Source organism: Ylistrum balloti, unplaced genomic scaffold (genome assembly GCF_031769215.1).
Source record: "Ylistrum balloti isolate Yb309-2 unplaced genomic scaffold, AGI_CSIRO_Ybal_v1 Utg370912, whole genome shotgun sequence".
Lineage (NCBI taxonomy): Eukaryota > Metazoa > Mollusca > Bivalvia > Pectinida > Pectinidae > Ylistrum > Ylistrum balloti.
In genome coordinates this window covers 58722-82322 of record NW_026782517.1, presented here as the reverse complement: position 1 = coordinate 82322, position 23601 = coordinate 58722, and the positions used below count along the sequence as shown (strand labels likewise).

Here is a 23601-nt window from a genome sequence, read left to right as displayed (position 1 = left end):
TAATTTAAAGATAATTTCAAACATCTAAGATTCCTAAAAATGCTAACATGTCAATAGTTTAAGAACTTTCTTTTGATTCAAAAATAGTATCTGCTTTATAAGGACTATTTGAAATATTCTCAAAATAAATATGTTTTCTTTTCAAACTCGTATATAGATTTAGTACAAGTATTATATAGATTGTTTTTGACCACAAAATTCCTGCCAAAGTGTACATTTTACCACAGTTTGAGTGTTATGATATTCGTAATCATACAGAACATTGAATATAAATTATAAAATAGAAAGCAAAATCACTTCCATGTATGTCAAATGTTTATCACTTGTGTTCAGCGAAATTTTACTTATTCTTGGAAATCATCTTCGAATTTCGATTTTTTTTTCATTTAAAAACATATTCGTTAACTATATAGTTTTGCTCGCACTTCAATTTCTACAAGTATTCGTGACATCAAATTATCTAAGTTCCGACAAAGATTTTTTTTAAACGTATGATCTCTTTTGTGGCATAAAATACAAAATAGATCATTCACTTTGTCAGAAAATATCTTTCAAACTGTGAATAGTCCTCCCTTTCACTTCAAATTTCACAAAGTGTATCAAACATGTAATCAACATCTTTGTAAAAAATGTATGAAAAACAGACGACGGTTTACATCTTGTGATTAAAATATCATTTCTTTTACTGCAAAAAATCATACACGAATTCTTCATTTTAAATTTCAAAATCATTGAAATGTAAAATATTTCCGGTCTACAAAACATTTCACTTCAATATCATAATTAAGACATATACATTTTAAGCAAATAAGTTTCTGTTCAAACATCAAAGATGTACAAAACTGTTCATCTTCGTAACACATGAATTACGACACTTCAAACTTAAGGCAAATATCTCAAATCTATATAAAAAAATGTCCCATCTCAATATTCCATAGATGATTATATTTTGTAATATATAAAGTGCTCATAACACATCAAAACATTTACAAAGACTCTTCTTTTAGATATTTTAACGTGTTTCCAGCGGACTGTTTAACAAGCAAATGCATAATTGAATACAATTGTTTTCACTTTAAACAGTAACAATATTTATTTGCAACCTGTGAAAAATTTCTGACACCTCAAAATAATCCACCAATCCATTCTATCTAGAAATGATAACATTTCTCTATATCATGACCATTAAAATGTATTTACAAATGTGATAATTACAGAGAATGGAATGTTGATCTTAGATGCTATTTTAACTATGGTATTAAACCTCTAGAACATACACAATCAATACCATAAGGGCAATATATACAAACGACAAAAAGGCCTTTAGCAAGGTGGGATAAGACCGCGTGTTCTGACAAAATCAGCCTTCGCGTTTCTCGTCTTTTAAAGTGGTAAAAAACCAAGGCCTTGACAGAAAACCAACCCACTAGGATATGTTGAAATTTAAGTGATAGAAAGAAACAGACAGACGACATCTTAACAAGAATTATGTTTTGAAACAAAATATTTTTTTCTGAAATTAGCGAAATAACTTTCAGTAAAAGAAAAGTATGTCATTCACAACTATAAGACAATTTAAACGAGTTGATTAATAGATCGAATCAAAGCGACTTTTAAAATTGTTAATGAAATATGACCTACAAAATAAAATCATTTTTATAGCTTTTAAACAAAAAATAAACACAACTGGTATATATAATGTAAATTGCATGACATAACATGTAAAAATCTTATGATATAACTGAAAATGTTTAGCCGAACATTCAACACACCAGGGAGTGATCTATGACATTTTCTGACTATTATGGTATAATTGGCGTACAATTTGTGAAACAATAAGAATTAATGTACGTTGATAACAACGAATTAAAAAATAATTTCGTATGAACTTTACATGATAATGAATATTTTGTTATTTTTCCGGTGGTCACTTGAATACATTGTGTGTATGTAAATTTCAAAAGACATTTATTCAAACCCGGAAATACTTCAATGTCGATATAACTTTTTGAGTATATCCTGCATATCACAATGCTTTTAATTTTATGTTTTTGAACTGCAGCGGATGTTGAGTGATTGAAGATCTCATGAAATCTTTGCGGGCTCTTTAAAATAATACATATCGTATTATTGTTTGTCAGCCAATCGCAGTAGAGTACTGCGTTATGTGTCCCTTCAAAAAGTATCTTGATGTTTTTCCTTTTCGCGGACACATAATTTTTTTCTGCTTTGATCGAATTTCTGTTGTGTTGCCTTTAAAAGAACCGCCATTTTTACACCCGTAAGCTAAACAGATGTAAGCGTTACTTTTACAAGATTGTACATTTAGACCTCCGTTCTCGTCTAATTTCATGAGCAGTTGACACGATCTTTGATGTTGAATACCATTCCATATGGCAAAATTTCATCGCTGTCAACAACCTGCCTATTGTTGCCTCCGTCTGGAACGTATCAATCCAATACCGGAGGAGAGCACAAATCCTTGTCTTGAAATCACCCTTGTGACTAATGTCATACTGTTCTATGATTGTTGGTATTAAACCGAGTTCTAAGAAGAGGTTGAAATATGCATTACCTATCCTGTCGACGATTTGTTCTATTTCTGCAGCAGTTGGTGCTCTGCTCCAGACTTCAATTGGAACCACATCTGAAATTAACAATTAAAGAATTCATTCTATATTTAGTAAATACTTCTGAAATTACCGACGGTGTTTCTGCAAATAAGATGGAAAATAACGTTCTTGATATATTAAGTTTACATTCCTATCAAAGAGTTGCGTCGTCCGTTGTGCTTTTTTCCTTGTGAATTCTTAAATAAGATATATAATAAATTTCGATAGCAAAGATTTGCACAATTTCAGGATTCAGTATCTGATTTGAATTGCCCAATCACGAAGGCGAAGTTCACAGTGACATCGATGGCGACACTAAGAGAATAGAAAACCTTACAAGAAAAGTAATGAGAAAGCCAAACAAAACGGTTGCATTTATTTCGTTTGAAACTACAGTTATCTACATTTCAATTCCAATACCCATTATATGTTTCGGAATCTTTTACTACGAAATATGACAACATTGGTTCATTGGCAGGTCACATAGGACACATGTAAGTTTTTTTTTGTCAACGAGGATCAAACACAGTCAATTTATAATAAAATAATATCAGTGTAAAGGAAGCTTTAAGCAAAGTTGTTGGTGGGGTTAGCAAATATATCACACCCCACATAATATCGATTTTCGATAGATGTAAAAAATGAAATCGGAATGTGTTATTAAAAGTTTTGTGAAGAGAAAGTATATTCCACTTAAAGGAACCTGAATGCTTTGTCATATATGTGTCATTAAATCAAATAGCCTTTGCTCGTTCATTTACCGCAATAATCGCCGAAAACTATCCACGCGTTCCAAAGTTATTGTCGAAAACGCTAAAAACACACCTGAACGAGATCATCGAACGGCACTTTAACAGAGCTCTTCAGTAGTGACGTCACAAGTGGAAGCGCGCGTTCTATCCCACTGCAGCAGCCATTAGTTTTCCAGCAGAAGCCAAGTTATATCGTTTCGTTTTTTTGGCCTACTTGAATGTTATTCGACTAATTTATACTATAATTGATGGTAAAGTAACAGTAGTGTCATCATGGAATGTTTTACTTAGGTTTCAAATATTTGTGAGCGTTCGTGGATTTTTCTGTCAATTATTGTGACCATGGTGACCCGTCGCCGACTGCCGGACGTTCAGGAAAAAGATGTGTTGTTTTCGGTTGCAGCAACACCAGCAAAGATGGAGTTTCCCTTCATTTCTTTCCATTGAAGAATAATGATATTTGTAGAAAGTGGACTTCATTTGTAACAACGAAAAGGAAGAACTGGGCCGGAGCCACCAAACATTCAGTAATTTGTTCGAAACATTTCGACAAGTCCTGTTACCCGGCGAAGTATAAGATCATGGAAAGTTTAGGCCAGTCAGTCCGAAGAAAAGACCTGCTTCCAGATGCTGTTCCATCTATACACGCTTCAGAACCAAGCCCGATGTCTAATATTACAGAGACGCCACCACCGCCAAAGAAACAAAGAATGGCTTTTACTAAGAGAGAAAATGCTAGGGTATGTACAATTTAGTAATAACGTGCGTATTGGTATTTTCATAATTTTGTTAAAAATTCAGACAACTAGAATTCTAGTCAATGTTTCATTGGTCAATATTACACATATGTATAATGGTGCCTCAACTTTCTATACTAGGAAGAGAATCAAATATACAGCATGTACATTTAAAGTGAAGGTATTATACCAGTAGAGTGTACAATGTAGCTAGTATATACCAGTCACACCTATTTGTCCCATATTTGAATTATGATATTAAATTTTAAAAGTCATTATTATTTTGATTTTGATCATTTGTTTTCCCCTCCAGATACTGTCACAGCATTTACAAGCAACAGAACTGATGGAGATTGACCATGATGTTGACAATGGTTCGAATAATACCATGGTGTGCGGTATGGAGAGTGATAACTCAACATCACATGTAAGAATTTGAGGATAAACAATTCAAAGTGCAATTAGTTCATGGAAAGGAAACATCTGGCAATTTATTTTAGCACATAGAATCTAAATGGTATTAATAGAGTTTGTAACTATGTCCTAGTTTTTAGCATCCATTCCGTAGAAGTTAAAACCAGATTCAACTTTGTTGGATATATTTTGATATTGATACCAGATCAGAGTTCACAAAGAAGTGTTTGAAAAGTGCATTATTATAACAGTCTTATACCTAGATTAAAAATAAACTTGTTTTCTTAAAAGTTGAAAAACTAGTATTTTTTCTTGATATTACGGAGTCTGATATAGGCAGACAACAGAAAGGCATGGGGCAGAAGGGATACTTATGTAACAGGGTTTTCATGTGTTTTATTGAAGTTTGTGTATTTTAACGTTTTTGTGGACACCATCAGGATCAACAACAGCCTTAACAAGAACCTATAGTTGCCAAGTAGGTTTGAAGAAGCCAGCAAAAAGGTCAAAGAAAATACAAACAAGTTTTAAAACTCATAACCAAGGTACAGTGATTAATCAAAATTGTGCATCAGAAATTGATATTGGGTGTAGTTAAATTTATGCAGATGTATTAACAGTTCATCATATTGTAATGAAGACAGTTCTGTTTGATTTGCGGAAAGGAAGATAAATATACACTCAATCCTCTGAGTTAAAATTGCAATTATAATATCTTGTTCACAAAACAAATGATTTGTGTAGGGTGTTTGATGGAGTCCCCCCTACATTTTTTTGCAATTTTTAATGAATTTGTTTTCCAGTACACTTCCGAATTTCGTTAGTAATACACACTTCCGGAAATTTCACCCATCTTGAATCCTGATGTTGGTATTATGACCTTGTTTCCGGTGCTTATGTAAACGGGTACAACCTTTTCTTCAGAGTTTTTTAAATTCTGGTATCTGCATTATGGATGGCGGATTGTTAAATAGTTATACTTTACTACTACTCTCTGCTCCAAAGGAACAGGTGCAGCCCAATGTTACGTTGCTGTAAAGGTGTTGAATAGGAGAAAGGTATATTCTGAGCTCAGAAAAAAAGTGTTTTCATTCTCTTAGTTTGTTACACCACTTTTATCATTTTTCTTTATTGTAGTATGTCAGAAGACATCCAATGAATGCAAGTCTGTGGCCATCCAGTGTGATATTATAAAACCAGAACAAACGTCAAACACCAACATGTGCGAGGACCACAATCTTACTTTTGATCATGACGGCACAGAGGTCAATGGAGATATGGATGACCGTAGTCCCCAAGAAGACTTGTTTGACAGTTCATTTAATGCGTCATTTCAGAGTGAAGCAGATGAAGATGTTGACTCTGATAGCAACATAGATGATGAAAGGTGTTTTTTTTTACACAAAAATACTGTTGTGTATTTTTTGCTCTAGAGAAAACTGTCACAAATCGTTTTTGCTTATGAATAATATACAGTAATTACAAAATGAGATACTACACACAAATCAAGCCATGGGAGATGTTTTCATTAATTGTTATGATCAATTGTAAAGTTAAATGATTGTTATTAAAGGTCACTAGACCTCTGTGTTAAAAAGGTTTGTAGTATGTTGATGTTGTTTAATTCAAGGGTCATAATTAGTAACATTTTACCACATAATGGTACTTGTACATCTTCATCTATATCACTTTCTTTATCTCACCACCACTTTTTGGATCTCTTGTGTTATTACTAAGGCTAAATTATTACTCAGTGCAAGTGCCTTTCGTTGGCCTGGCAAATTATGACAAAATACACTGCCCAAACCAAGAATTTAAAGTAAAATGATTTTTTTTTCAGGGATGATGGAAGAGACAGAAAATTTTTGGTTTACGAATCAAAACTCCTAAAATTATTTTCAGCATGCCCAAGATGCTCCAGCCCAACATTTGGACATATTCAACAGCTGCGCGGTACAACAGTGAAAATTCTATAGGACTGTGTTTTTTGTTCCTATACCAATGTTTGGAAGAGCCAACCAATGATCGGGTCAATACCAGCTGGAAACTTACTGCTTTCATGTGCAATTCTGTTTTCTGGGTCTCTTCCAAGCAAATCACTGCATGGCCACAATATCTTGCGATACATTTTTGCAACATCAGAGGTATTTTCTTCAGCCAGCCATATTGCAAGTTTGGAATGACCATCAGCAGTGCTATTTGGACAGTGTGATTCAAGAAAATAGAGAAATTGTATTGGAAGGAGATGGACGTGCAGATACCCCAGGTCACTCTGCAAAGTATGGCAGCTACACAATGATGGATTTAGATGAATCCAGAGTAGTCTATGTGCAATTGGTTCAGGTAATTGTTTTTAGTTCACCTGTCAGCTGAAAGCTCTTGTTCTATTGCGATCATGTTTTGTTTTCCCATATGGAAAAAAATGGGCCAGAAATGGCCCCTTGGGGGCCTGCAATGGGCAAACAGAGGCCATGTGAACTTGCAAATGTGAAGTAAATCTGTCCATACATGTTACTAGAAAATCTGTGATTTGTTTTGTACTATTATCATATGATTCCATCATCGGAGTGTAACGTAGACAGAAAAATCTCCACCTGAGGGTTGAGATTTTTTGTTCACTTTACAACCCTACAATTGATTTTTTTTCTCCCAAACTCATGATGCTGAAAACCTTGTTTCAGTGTTGGTATAATAAATTTTTTTGTGAATGAAATTGTGATGTCATTTGGCAGTTTTTGTGACATCATAGCATGTTTAAGCTGTCTTTTTCCTAGTGGCTGTAAGACAGCTTTGTATTTTCACAGGTGAATCCTTTTGGAAGTGTTGAGAAAAAAATCAAATCAATCCCTTGCCTTTACAATCAATTCATTTATCAATTTCACACATTCTATTTTTAGAGTAACGAAGTCAAAAGTAGCTACCAGAAGGGTTGATCTGAAGTGTGAAGACCTTCAATGATGCTGGAATTACTATACAGAAGATTGTTACAGATCGTCATGTACAAATTTTGAAATGGGTCAGGGAAAATATGCCTAAAACAAAACACTATGTAAATATCTGGCATGTAGCAAAGGGTAAGTTTTCAACAAAAAATGCTTTTCATATGTATTTCATATAACACTCTTGGTTGTTGAAGTACTCGTATTCTAAGTGTAATTTAAGTTTGATATGTAAGTCATTTTTAGATAGTTAAAATTGTTTATGAAGACCCAGGTTTAGAGGAAAACTGTCCTTTATAGGAGTTGTCCTTAGTGCCGGGTGGGTTTAATCAATCTATCCATCATACAAAGGTATGCTCCAAAGCAGGTTTGACTGTAGACAACTGCATAATGGTTTGATAGCTGAATATTTCTCACTAATTTTGACATGTTTTTTTATTACTAGGATTAAAGAAAAAACTGACAGCAATATCCAAGGATAAAGATTTTGATGCCTTAACACCTTGGATAAAGAGTATTAGCAACCACCTTTATTGGGTAGCTGCATCAACTCCGTCTGCAGATTCTTCCCTAATGATGGAAAAGTGGCAGAGTGTAGCAAACCATGTACAAAACATACATGATGGTCATGGATCTCCGTTTGAGAAGTGTTGTCATGGTGACCTGTCCGGTAGAGAAAGGCAGAAGAAATGGATTAAACCAGGTATTTGACAATACCAGTTATTTCAGAAATTAACTTCAACTTGCATAACAATGGTAGGGAAAATGGGGTGGGTCAAATGAATAATGGACACAAATTCTATGGACATGTTTTGTGAAAATAATCCATGACCATAGAAGAAACATTAATTATTGAAAATTTCAGTCCATTAATTAATCATAATTTTGAAATGAACATCAACAAAGTGAAAAGTAACTAGTTATTTCTTGTTATAATTCTTGAACTCTCTTTACAGCAACCAAGGTTAGTGAAAAACTAGATGATGTCATTCTCTCCAACCAGATGAGGAAAGACATTCCTATGTTGTCCACAGGACAACAGACTTCCAGCATAGAGGCATACCATTCTGTCATGAATCATTTTGCACCAAAAATGATTGGGTTTTCATACCATGGGATGATATGTAGGTATGTAAGTGATACATGTATATTGATATGTATGTGTGTGTGTCAGAGAAGAAAGGATCCAATTATAAAGAGATTTCCAAATACCATGAAATTTAAGATTTGTGAGCTCCTTAGTTTTTAAGGGAAAATAGACTTGGTATATTAGCCTTTTTGTGTTCAAATTCCTAGTATTACTTTTTCCACAATTAAGCTATGATCATCTAACTTTGTAGATTATTTACACTTATACTTTGTGCTAGATTCAATGCCTACAACTCGAATTTTTTACACAGCTCTTGGTAAAGATTCACGTTGGAAGTATAACTTGGCTTTGAATTTGGAGTATGTTAATGACATTTGATGTATACCATGACTTACCTATACTGCATGAAGTTTAATCTGCACAGTAAATGTGATGCAACGGAACATATAATCAACTTATATCTTTTCCATTATATTTCACTACAGGTTGCAGTTAGCAGCCCTTCACTTTAATGAAAACCGCTCCAAATTACAAGCAGTTGATAAAGACGGTGTGTTGCGTTACCGCTTGGAATTTCCCAAATATAAAAAAGGAGAGCATTTCGTCAGGAAAGTCAAAGTTCATAGCACCTTTGGTAAGTTTTATGTATAGAATTTGAATTATTAGTATTAATACATTTGCTTCTCGTATGTAAGTTTCAGTATATTATCTTAAGCTGCCTATCGTGACCTGCCAGACATTTAAGCGCACACTTAATCAACAGAATAACCAGATGTGTCATTTGAATGTTTTTAAGATAATTGTAACTTTTCTCTAGATGTAGAAATCGAATGTACAGTTAGAATATGAATCATGAAACTTGCATTTTTTCTTTCAGATTACGTGGAAAATCTTACAGAAGTTGTCATGAGCATGGCAGAAAGATCTTCACTAGCAAAGCAACGAATTCCTATTCCACCCACAGTTCCTCCACCATTGTGTCATGACTTTCTTCACCCAGATATGTCGGATGCCATAGCAGGAATGCATTCAAGATTTTCTATGAACTTTTGAACTTCATTTTTGAAGTGAATACTTACCCTGCCGGTACAAACGTACCAATTTGATTTATGATGCTATTTTTTTTTGAAATCCACATATCTATGTCGCTTACATTTGTTATTTGTATTGATGAAATATTACATAGAACAGCAAAGCAATACAAAAAATATTTATTACGATTTTAAATAAATATACAAAATATCACAGAGACTTTTGTCATTTATCCCAAGAATTTTCATACTGCATGCTGGAAGCCAGTATATTCATCATCTTTAGCTGGGAAGTTGCTCCGTACTTTGCTGACAACACAGGATGGAATTGGAACCCTCACTTTCCTGCCCAAATAACCAAAGCACCACCTGACCAGTTGTCTGTAGGCAACATACCTACGTCGGCTGTAAAATAATGTAGGAATTTTAAATAACACCACAGCGCAAGAAATTCAATTTTACACGAATATATATCATTTACAAAATGAAATTTTATGCTGGGCAATTAAAATTTGTAAAAGCTTTCAAGTTGTTTTTTCCTGCAAAAAATCAAATCTTTGAATTCCTTGTAGAGATTCTAAATCACAATTATCTAATGAAACTTATCTGACTTGAATTTTGTAAAAGTGTTTGTTTGGGACAGTAAAGACTTTGTAAACATTCCTGTAAACAAATACTTACTCTGGAGTGTCTTCCATTTCTTCCCCATACTGCTGTCTATATGCAAAGTATGCGGCCCTCAATACATGGACATTGAGACAGACTGGTTCAAAACCTGGATGGTCGATGACACAATTAACGTTTGGGACCTCTCTCCTGATGTCGTTAACTTGGTTGATTTCTCTGCAGCAAACAGATTCTGTCATCGTGGACATAGGATAGCAATTCCCACATGTATATCTTAATACAATAGAAATAACCATGGTCAAATATTATGAATTTAACAGTGATTATCTGTTACTCAACTTACTGTCATATGTATTGTTCAACGACTATACGAGAATGAATTTTACGTGAAACTTCAGTCTATTTTTAACCTTTTTTCTTCATTCCAGTAATGATTATGATGCTTAAAAACCCTCCTGGAGATATAATCATGCATTTAAGAAAGATTGAGTTACTGTCTAGACAAGTGTCATGTGTATTCAGAGTATCATTTGATCGAGCTCGAGACGACCTATTGGTGCTATTGCACATTGTCTACAACCTATATTTGTTTATACATAATATCATAGATAATTTGATATTAAAACTGTTGACTCTATGGTCTAACTTCAGGTATAAAATAAGATACTACCATAAGCTATATGTTTACATTCTTACCAGTCGGTGTTACCAATGCGGTCAGCTTGGCTATCAACAGTTTCATCTTCGTTCTCGCTGTCTTCTACGTCGTCTTCATATGGTTCAAACTGGTACGGAAGAACCCCACAATGTGATGTCTCGTCAACTACATCGTTGTCTGAATCTTCGAAAGGCGCTGATTCGCAAGACAAACGAAGAGCGCCATCAGTAAAGTACGAATCATTGTCTGAGTAGTCAGTACCGTCCATGTTGAATTTTGTGATTTTCCCTCGATGCGCTTCCACTTGTGACGTCACCAATACCCGGATGTAAATCAGGGTAATTTGATCGCTTGCTTGATTAACATCTCGAAGCAGGTGTGAATCGGCGCGTTTAGACGGATATATCTCGGAAACGGATGGTCGAATTTCGATGCGGTTTTCGGCATTTTTGTTCTAATACAACAACAAATCCATTGAAAATCGAACCTATCAGCATTCAGGTTCCTCTTTAAGCCAATGATGTTGGAATAAGATAATCTGTATTGAGGTTGGTTTTCTCCCATCATTCAAAGGCTTGTTACCCGTTTTACTTGTTCAAGATTTCTCTGTCAACTCCACGGGTATGATTTCTCTGTCAACCCCTAGAGTATGACATATAGCGCGTGCACCGGAAGTGAACCGGAACTACTTCAACACACGTAGTCTGCTACATATGAACAGTATTTTTTCCTGTTTGTTTACAAGCTGATTATCACCGAAGCTAAGGCTCTCTGAGAAAAAGTATGATGGGAGAAAAATAATCCCTTACCTTAAGGGTGTAACAGAGAAATCTCCAACCCTCGGGGTGATTTCCTGCCTCGGGTTAGACAACCAAAAATATCACCCCTCGCGTTCGAGATTTCTCTGTCACACCCTCAAGGTAGGGAAAGATTCTATTAATCAACAATTATGTATAAAAACATCACAACCCCCCAAAAATATTTTCATGTAGCTGAATTTTCATTTAGTTTTCATGTGAAATTATGCCCTATATGCTGTTTATATATATACATTTCCATAATCGACCTAGTGGACGAAAATCACCGTTACCAAAGCTGAAATCGAGCAACTCATGAGGTATTTGCGTTTACTGTGACATGTTCAGAAGAAGGTTTGGTGTCAACCGTAAACATGAAACCATCCGAAACAACAACGATTTCTTTAAAATAAGTTGTTTGCAAAATATGTGTCGTATTTAGAATGAAACACATTCGACAGGAGTATATATTTCTTACCTCGAATCTGTTGGTTGTCGACAAAATCAACCAGCATTCTACTTATGCCGTCTGTTGCCATGTTAGCAGCTTCCATTGCCTGTTTAATATCACGAAATGTCTGATTTGGGTAGGCGATTGTCCATCTTAGAAACATCTTTGTGATCAGTGTGATTCCAGCCTCACTGCGTGACTCCCATTTAGTATTCTTGACATCAGGGTATGGTAGACCAAGGGCAGCAAACAGACAATCGCATTCAGCAGCGTCGACCAGGCGTGACAGACGGCCAAGTTCCCGTGGTGTGGGCCTTCTGTTTGGGATATCATCGTTATTCTCCATCGTGTCTACAATATGATAATCAGGATACATTAGTTTAGTGAGGTCTGTGAACAAACACTGAACTTGTAATACATGTAAAATGTCATTATCATTCATAACAACTTTCGCGACTTATAAAACTTATAATGTTCACTTTAAGTCAACTTGTATGAATGGTATATTGCTTATTTTAATTATTTAAGTTTTCTACTATTGCATTAAACATTCTATATTGCAATGGCTCTTTTAATCCCGTATTCGAAGTACCTTTAATTACAAGTTTAAAATTACAGACGAGATGGTAAACAAGTTATAGACAAAAATACACTATATTGCAACAATGTACTGTAGTCAATTCAGCGACACTTTGTTAAAACACTTTGCCATAGATGTACTAGAGTCTGTGGGCCCAAGACTAGGTAAATGGTAATATGTGCATGACGTTGTATTCAGCTGTAACACGAATCACAACTATTTGTGTTTATTAACACTATTTGAAATATTTATATCCGTATTTATCAAGGTTATTTTTTTCAAATATAGACATCGTTTTTGGCCAATATAGAGGTAACGAAAACAACAAGAAAATGCCATAATGTCAACATAACCAGAATCTAAACTCAAATTCCAAACGACTATGGCAAGATTTGAACAAAAGAAAAGATTTACACGGAGTCTCCCGAAAAGAAAAACGGAGAATAAGACCGGGTGTTTCGGAAAACTAAGTATCACCGCCATGTAAATCTTGGCCAATCAAAGTCAGGAATATCATATTCTCAAATGAAAACAATGTCATAACAAGTTGTGAAGCCATTTTTCGTAAGAGTTATTTATAGAACATTAATTTCAAAATAAAAATGAAAATTATTCAATGGTCTCAAAAAAATGCACGAACTAAATTTATACGGAAGAGGTTTGTTTATAATAAAATGATTTCCGTGCAATACAGCTAACACAGGTTTTCAATAAATGCAAATTGATGAGGAATAATGCGTAGGTGTTTCTTGGCCTAGTTGTTGGACATGTTCTCATCTTTAAACATTACATTCTTTAAGTGACCAACATTTATTTGACGAGCAGTTTATCGCTCGGGAACATCTGATGTTACATTAATCTATGATTCAATGACCGCCATGTAAATGGTTATTTCGTTTCCTCTTTGCCCTCGTGTCATCAACCCTCAATCACTTTATGTTGTAAAAAGTAACGCGCATAGGATATACCATTTCTATAACTTGTTTTCACTCAATGATAAATTAATAACACTTGAAACACATTAAAAAATCGGTAATGTAATAAATTAGGTATTTGTTTCAACTAGCAATGATCTATGGCAAAACATACATACACGTCATGTCCAAGTATGTATATTTATCAATTTAATCATGAATATTGTTTATTCAATATAGGGATTTATGATAAAAATATTTAGTTTTATAGGAGTTGTCTCCCATGTACACATTGCTGAGGGTTTATAGTGTGTGATAAGAAAAGTTTGCTGTTGGTAAGATTGTGTCGAGTAATTTTAATTTTGTATATGTTCACGTACTAGAAATTAATCCAACCGTAAATTTGCCCAACCCTCCCTGTCCCAAAAATGGGCGGATACTGTTGGTTTTTCTTTTATGTCTATTTTTTTAGAAGTGGAGGTGTAATGAAGGCCAGGATCAAACTCGGGAAACAGTCAGCTAATTGATTCTCATCTCCGTTTCCGGGGTGGAGTAATAGACTTTCCTGTGAACAATAGACTATGGCACGTCTTTATCAGTACAAAATTTGGTGATTTCTTGAATATTTCCAGAATTGGCGTTGAGCGGTGAAAAACATTTGAAAAATTAATTTAGGTCATTAGTTTATAGGCATTTGACCTGTTTCCGGGGTCAGGTGTAAAAAATCTCATATTGTATAATTTACAATTGACTTTAATAAGGAATTGATATAATGATAACAAGAAATGAACATTGTAATGGAGAAGTTGGCTCTATGTAAAATATGAACTTGAGGGTATCATTTGAGGTAGCCCAAAATTTAAAATTTATTGTATTCTAAGCTATTGGCTTAATTATTATTAATCTGATCGAAAATATTCGTATATGAAGCCGTGACCACCTACGCCAAAACATTTCATTAAAACCTAGAAAGTAAAGAATTGAGTTGTTGTGTTCTTTTTTTAACATAATCAAATATATCAAGAATCACAATGACATACAAAAGAGAAAACAAAAACGACGTCTGATATTATAGTTATACACGATGATTGCAAATAACCTGAGGATATTCAGCATACTAATAGTTGATTTAACTGTTGTTCTTATTGATATATTTTAATTATTTTTACTTCCTCGAGTTCATGTTACTTTTACATTTTGAAATTGATTGTATCCAAAGTTCCTCCTATCGCCGAGGTTTAAGGAAAATCGTACAGGTATCAAAACATCAGTTTCATGAAAACAGGTGTCACTGAAATTGGTCTTTATTTTTTTGGATCAACCTCACTCTAAAAGAAGATTTGTTTGAGCCTCAAATCATCTCACCGTGTAGTGGATTATGTTGCTTGTTTGACTAGATGGCACTGATATACATAATATAAACATTTAGGTCCTGACATTATCAAAAACAAGTGACATATATATATCTTAGAATAAAATATTAACATACCCACTCGAACCATTCTTCTGTCATAGATAGTTTCAGAAACTGCTTCCACGTTGTCATTTCTCTGGATCGGTCGCGGATCCTGGTGAAATAGTTAAATCTTTCAGAAACAAGTAAACCAACACTTACATAGAAACAAAATTATGCGCATCTATTATAACACACGACTTTACCGATTTTATTTTCATTTTTGATCTAAAGATATTTCCTTTATTTTTTCAATGAAAAAATCTCAGAACCATTAGCTCACCAACTGATGTTATTATTCACTTTAAGGGAATTATTGACATCTTAATAAGGTTCAATCTGTCTTGCTAATACTACCTCTGTCAAGCCCCAGTATTCGGCATCCATTTTCGACATCTGATGTCGCCTCTGCTGACATTCTTCGCCTTTACAGAACACGCCCCGTTCTGAGTGGATGACGCCATGCAAGTCTACTGGCGTGTCGTATGGACTCAAGTGGTAGTTGCAATGTAGTTGGTGCGTGTACAAAAAGTGTCGCTGGTTGCTCATCGACAGTATGTCACAAAGAATCTGTTCGATTGAGATCCTTAGACCTCGTCCGGAATCAGCCTGAAGCCGAGATTCTGTTTGACTGAACATTGTCACAGCTATGGTCGACCGTACTGCATGCATTGACAAGATAAATCTGCAAAGATCGTCGACTTCGAAACATCCAAAGCCCCTATAGAGACTGGTGGTATCGTTGATATCCGTCTTCATACGCTTTGACAACGATATTGATTTGTATTTTCTCAGGATCTGGGCAAACATTCTGTGGAACAACTCATCTGGTACATATTCATCTTTGAATACGAAGCACAAAGTGCTAGATACAGCACGCTTTTTCTGTCGGAGTTGTTTAATTTCTTCGTTAATTTCTTTGATGTCTTCTTGTTGCAGCTCCATCAGTTTGGAAGGAATGGTATACATTTCACTGAAGTGTTGCGTGTCTGTTGCAGGGCTCGACACGAGTATTTTCACTATCAGTCCAAACTTTTCCATCAAGGCCAGGAGAACATCGACGTATGGAAGGAAATCTTTATTCTTTTCCAGACTGAGTAGATACTCGATCAACTTCTGAGTCAACTCGCCTTTAGTTTTGTACAACTCCACATCTTGAGTCACTTTCAGGTCGGCTTTTGGGAGAAACTGCTCATCAGTAATGAAGATACTGAAGAAATCGGCAAGCCACTGGGGGTCTATGATGACGTGGTCAAATTCCCGGAAATAAACCACGGACCTTGTACAGTGTAGGTACCTGAATAATGAGTACGGAGTATTGCCGAAGTACTATACGTTCTCAGAAATATATAGAGAATGCATTGTCACTGCAACACTGACTGTAAAACAGACGATCAAAACTTCAGCAGTTCAATATGTTTACCTGTCATTGACATTACGCTGAATTTTACCTGATGAGGTATGCCAAAATTAATGTTCTGTTCAAAATGTAGTTCCAAAATTCAACGGATATGACAGCGATTTTAAGAATTTTCAAAAATAAACTTTTTCCTTACAACATGTTAAATAACTTATTTCAACATTTATATCATTACACGTAATTTTAAAGTAAATTCAGAGAGTTATTCTGTCGAATTACCGCACGTGCTAAAATACAGCCGTACAGAAAAAAAATATGTGGCACGTGCATTCCAACAATGGCACTGCAAGTTGTAGAATAAAACTTTCTAATTATGCAAACTAATATCAAAACCTTGTCAAATCATAAACCTGAATAAATGCATGTCTTCTACCTTGATTAATCATCCTTTTCCATAACAATACTATGGAGCAAAAATAGAGTTAAGTGTAAGGTTTATCGCAATAATAATAAAGTTTAAACAAATTAAATGTTAATTATGGAAATATAGCTACTTTAATTACTAACCTAATGTTACCAACATATAAAAAGAAATTTGTGTTTATCTAGTATAATTTAACAAAAGAAAAATCGATTGAAATATATCATTAGGTTTTGGATTACGCAATTAGCACTCTGTTAACCATTGTACCCATTAAAAGTAGAAAAAAACTAGTAGACAAGTAGTGCACAAGAACCGACAAGGATGTAGAACCAAAGGTAGTTCCTCAACAAATAACGGACAGAGACCATGGCTACTAGTGAGTTTGACCTGCATTCACATGCCAATATGTTGAAACATTAGCTTCACTTAGATTTGACTTTTCTTTTGATAACTGTGAAACTTCCTCGATTAACTTAAAAACTTAAGCATCACTGTTTTGGAAGAACAAATCAACTGTATGATGCAGATTAATCCACTATTTACCTTTGTTGTATCAAACTCTAAAGTGATATCAAAAGGTGTTCTTCATTTTATGAACTTCCATCTTGCAGAGTCAATAAGAATTTCAATTTCGACCATGTACTTTACTAATAGTTATTATTTTACACTAGGTAAAACACGCAGACCTACAGTTTGATCAGTCACTTTCATTACCAACTGTCTTTATGAATTGCACTGACATAAGCAAATTTCAAGGAGAGGTATAGAACATAGTCAATGGGGTAACAAATTATGGTAATAAAATGAAAATAATCTGATCGGGTCCAGGATGTTTCATTGTCAATCAGACAATAGGAAAATCAGATAAAAGAGACGGAGGATAAATGATGCCAGGGCGTTAGAAAAATTATCAACGAGACACTTTGTTTTATCCTTACAGTGGAAGGCGAATGTGTTTTGCCGACATTCAGTGCTATAATAGTTGATGATTTCTTGTTAAGGCTGTTCAGTAATTATCAAAAATCAGCTTATGGTAGATAAGGATACATCAAAGGAAATTCATGTTCTCATTTCTAAGATGTCTTAACGTGTTTTAATTAATGATATTCCCAGGTCTGATTTTAAATCTCGTGTGACATCCATGATTAACTAAGCATGTCCTTGACATCGCTATTTTTTGTCAACCAAATAATATAGAACATATCATGTGATACCCCGATTGCGATTGAAGAGCAAGAGTAAAAAAGGCAGGCATATTAACAGACTATTCCAGTGGTAGCCGTTGTCTGTATTAAATTTGTTATGGGTAATTACAAATATACTGGTTTGTCCACATTCATGGAATACTACATTCAGTCTAGATTTCGTTTACTACTTATATTGACAAATCAAGCAGAGCCAAAAGCTATGTATAAACGTATAGACTTACTCAAGTGCAAGTTTGATCTCGTTCTCATCCGATAACGAGGTGGTAGCAAAGGATTTGTTCATTTCAATCACTTGTGACAGTTTGAGTATCCTTTTTCCATTTTCTCTTGCTTCAAGTAAGTCCTTCTCGAGCTTTAACCACTGAGATGGTACTTTTCTGCCCCATTGATCCTGGTGCTCAGCTGCTTCTGTCACAAAGCCTCTCAAAATTTCAAGTTCTTCATGATGCGCTCCAAGACTATTGTCGAGTGTGCAGAATTTGATGAAATTAAACGCTGATAGTTCAGGAAATCTGCAGACGCTTAATCTTATGTCATCAACTTGTTTTTTGTAGTCCTGTGGTAATGATTGATATTTGCTAATACAAACAACATAGTTTAATTATAAAAAGGAAAAGCCATGAACAAACACAAAATGATTATTTTGAGCGATGTATTTGTTAACAAAGAAAATTATAGATAATATATGTTATGCAAGGAATTATGCATTTTCTGTCATGAAAAGATATAAACATATAACAGTGACTTTATGTAAATATCACATTGGAGGTAGTTCTTAAAATGGAAATTTGTCACTTACCTTTCTCTTTCTCTTCTTTTTCAATTTATCCAAAAAGGTTCCGACAAAAATTATCGGAGGAGCATGTGTGCTAAGCTTCTCAGCATTCAATTCAGACGAGGAAAATGTACCTATCAGTCGAACCCAGTTTTTAAGCCGATCTGTATACAAAAAGACCTTAAAGCTTGTGTAAAGGAATTTTAATAAATTGGTCATGGAATGTCATCTTGTCTTCAACAATTAATCAAGAAATGAAGAAACTGTCAGATTACAAACATTCAAACCTTAAATTTACAAAACTAAAATAATTCACAATAAACATCTTATATAGAGCAATGTTCAACCAAACCGTAAACTGAAATTGACAACGAACTATACTGATCCGCATACGTTTCATTCTATCATGACTGTATGTAATTATTCCCGAGTTCCACTTGTGATGTGGATATTAACTTCATGATACTTTTTCTGTTAATCAGCATTATTAATCACCGAAATCATGATTAGAAGAACATAACATAAGAAGGCCATCAAACTTTGGATGTATAACTAGATAGTCGATAAACTTAAAAGCAATTTATGAATAGGAAACAAATGCATTTGTTTAAGATGGTTCTTATTTTTGCGTATTTTACTGATATTCGAATTTTCGGAATTTCATCAGAAAGAGCAATGCATATATATGATTAATTCCAGTACGTATTGCTTAAGAGATGACCTCCCACTGTTTATAGACTATGCCTTTGCCGAAGGATTGACCAGCTACAGTGTCTTACTTCTAGGCTTTGTCACTATAGTTTATCACGCCTGATCAATGCATAAAGGCAGCATGCAATTGAGGTTCTGGATAGAACAAACCGATTGATATAACATTTCCAATGGACAAATCGGGGTACACGCGCCCCTTAGTAAGGATTATGCCCTCGTCCAGCCATCTTTACTCACAAAACTTTTTGGCACCTGTTCTCCCTGTTTTTATATCTCTAGTATTTGATAATTATTTGGTGTTATGGTCGTCATAGGTATCTCATTGAGAAATACACTACTTCATTGTGCGATAAAGTTGGATGTATTTGATGCTCGTTAGTTTGCCTGTTGGTTCCGTTGTTGCATACCTTGTTCTCATACAATTTTTCCTACAGGAATAACCATATATCTATTTATTATTAAGAAAAATAAGCCGCCTTTTTATTTTTGAGATTTTAGGGTAAGCTCAAGCTCAAGCAATAAGAATTTGTTTCAATGTGTATTGTAAATATGAAATAGCAGTAAACCAATTCGCTTACCAGTTTCAAGCTTGTCCTTGATGAAATCTGTTAGTCTGAAGACCAGAAGGTATACTCCGTGAGAGGAAATAAAGATATTGTGTGAAGCTTGAAACGACGCATGTCCACCCATATCCCATAAGGAAAGGAACACCATATCAGATGGTACAATATATACAGCTCTGCTGACTGCGTTTGCTTCTTCAGTAATTTGTTTGTCTCTGTTTCGGACAGCACTCATATCCTGTGATTTGGTGTCTTGTGGTTCTGACAATTTATCCAATTCTCTATCTCGATTTCCTGGATAACGACGATGGAACATAACTTTGTACAGTTCTGTTTAAGACACCCAAACTCTGTTGTCCGTAAGTAATCCCAAGGACCTTTAGTGGATTTACGTAATACCTTGCACTGAAGTTAGCCTAAAAGCTTATAATCATTTGTTTGCTGTTTTGACGTGCAGCCTAATACGCTGAAATTCGGTGTTAAAATCTAAATGATATATTTGCATTGTGCATCCAAAAAGAAATTCAAGTCAGAGTAACATATTACTTTCATTGTAGCTACAATTGTATATTATGATAATATCAATTATTGAATCTTTTTTCCCTTTTCTTGACTGGTTTTTTACTTTTTTATTTCAATTTCATGAAATGTCATTGTCATAAAGACAAAAAACATAGGAAGCCCTCACCTAGATTCATAACAATTATTTGGTAAATATGAACACACCAAACCCTGTTACTTATTGTAAAGTTGTTTTTCAAGGTTACATTTTCGATTGTTCCGAAGATTGAAAAAAGATCGTAAAAATATTCGTTGAAAGTGTTTTGGATTTTCATAAAAATGCAAAAAATTGAACTATCGAAAAAAAGTGTTACAGTATGAAATTCAATAATAACTACTCTGTATGGGGATACATTCAAAACGGGGTTATATTGCCATCGCAGTGATCTGCCTATATTGCACTTTTGAAAATCCGTCCATTAAAATAAATCCTATGTTTAGTATCAACTTTAACCTCGCCTTTAATTTTTTTGATTTTACATGTAATGCGGTGAAATGTGAGGAAGTCAAACTACAATGAAATAATACAGTAATTCACATCAACCAACATAATTTTCGCTAAATTATGTATTTGCATAAAGATAGTATCCCAGAGTTACAGTAAACTATATATACCTGTCGGCATATTAGGTGTTGTATTAGTTATCATTGCTCCCATTCGAGCCACAACTACTTCACTTGGTGATTGATTGTTAGGCTGCCAGCTTTTTGATTTCCAGTCGATACCAAACCATACAGGATGTAAAGCAGCACCAACGGTTGGTTTGCGCAACTTCAGATTGACTTTTTTTCCCTGGAGACGGCGACATACGGTAGTCTTTCCCGTGTTTTCCTTCCCGGAAAACACTGCGCGTACGTGTCGATAACTTTCAGTTTCTCCATCAAAAAGAGCCAGATATCTGTTGTAGTCACGCTCTTCTGAAAATACATGGTCATATACAACAAACATGTTAACTATGAAAATGGTCACTAAATGACAAACAGTCGAACCACATTCCATGGATTCACGCAATAAATACGACATTTATACAGTATTTCTGATCATATACGTGTCACCTAAAGACCATTCTGCGCAGTAAAATCATATCATCGACTAGGAACCTTGAAAAAGATCGATATGATGAACAACCTTTTCAGGGGGCTGTTTTGAGATCATCATCTGGATAGGCTGCTGTGGGCCTGTAATAAACAGAGATGAGGGGTTGTGGTGGAGGCACAGACTCTCTTACATCTATGACCAAGTATTCAACAAAGCAGAGTCGAATCGATTAACATACATCTAGTGTTTTTCCCATAATCTGTTACCTATCTCGTCGCAATATTTTCGATCTAAGCCTACTTAAGTATAGTAATGCTGAAAGTTGTTTGACTGCATACCATCTTTTTCACTACTTACGTCAGTACTAGTACGCTTCACATCGGTCTTTTATTGGATGAAGGTAACTGTGTAGTTATCGAAACGCAACACTCATATTTTTACTGGTTTTATTAAACGAACTTTATTCTACAGAATTTTTACTAATGAATGTATATGGCAGAACAGTCAGTCGGAAACATACGATGTTGTTTGAGTTAACTAGATACAAATGTTTTTACAAAAATGATTAATTTGTGTAAATTCGAATATATATGTAAAGAAATCGACTAGTCGCTAAAAGGAAAAAAATAAATGTTCGGAATTTTAGGTAGATTTTGATTTCAGAGGAAAACTACTCATAATCGAGTAAAAATTACTTCAGTATAATAACCGGTACAATTATCTATATCCATATCGAAAATCATTCACCAATACGGAATTTGTATACTGGTAATTGTTACATTTCGTATGTAAATGGTACAGCGTGTTAGAACAGGATTATCAATGAAAATCGGGTGACTCACACCGTCCTAATAACATTCATAAAATGGCAAATTACTTGCATTTAGCAGGCCACCTCACAACCGATATTAAATGAAGAGTTATATGTAAGAGAGAATATAGCAGACACTGCATTCATCAGTTGGACATTCTATATGGATTCATTATGTAAGTTCATACGATCGAATACTCGAAAAATGACAGTACGTTTCCGTACTATAATCCGTAAGTACACGTTGCATGAATCGTGAAAGGGAACGAGATAATAGATAACTATCTAAATCTATATCTATGTCAAGAATTATTCAATATTTTTTGTCCGTGTTTTAAGAATAGTATCAGCTTTAGACATTGTATGAATAATAGAAAGGCAACAATATATTTGCGATACAATTATAATAACCTCTAAATATCATTTAAGAATGCATATGGAAGAACAGTTAGTTAGAACCATATATTAGTTATTTGCTAAATCATGCTAATGCTTATCTCTCTGAATATCAACGTTTGACACAGATGTCAGGTTAGCGGCTATTCTGACTGACATTCAAGTGTTAGTTAATCCAATATCATCTGATACCGAAATAACTATGTTAGAATGAATTGGCATAATGACTTAACTGAATATAGGTGGTTTACAATAGATGTTTAATTGGAAAAAATATCTCCAGTATAAGTATTGATATCGTTTGATGGATATGATAAGTCTAAATGGAAACGCTTAAACTTTCAGTCACATGTGAATGTTAAAACATGTCGTAATGAAATGCGAAATTATTACAGAATAATTTCCGTTACTTTGATATCTATATCTATGCCAAGAATTATTCAACAGTGCATGTTTTCGAATTTTGATATCACATATAATTTTAAAATTATTTAAAGCAATTGAAATGATCGTGTTAGAGCAATATCATGAAGTAGACATAGTACATCAGATGATTCACACCAATACGACAGTGCTAACGAAAATGGCTACTTACGAACTGTTGGCAGGATCATCCATTGCGTGAAAGAAATAAACACATGTAAGACTATAACTTATTTTAAACAGATATATAGCTTCCATCGCAGTCATTAAATAAA

At 34.4% G+C, this 23601-nt stretch overlaps 1 protein-coding gene across 1 annotated transcript; it reads right to left on the bottom strand.

Annotated features, from left to right (window-relative positions):
* Nucleotides 1-1586: 1586 nt before the first annotated feature.
* On the bottom strand, nt 1587-21606 carry LOC132559445 (uncharacterized). Its single transcript, XM_060224063.1, has 8 exons — nt 21273-21606; nt 20112-20390; nt 18847-18986; nt 18269-18603; nt 15413-16352; nt 15092-15170; nt 12136-12459; nt 1587-2647 (listed from the first exon to the last, which is right to left on the bottom strand). The coding sequence occupies exons 1-8, from the start codon at nt 21604-21606 to the stop codon at nt 2310-2312; spliced, it is 2769 nt and encodes a 922-aa protein (XP_060080046.1). The 3' UTR covers nt 1587-2309.
* Nucleotides 21607-23601: the final 1995 nt, after the last annotated feature.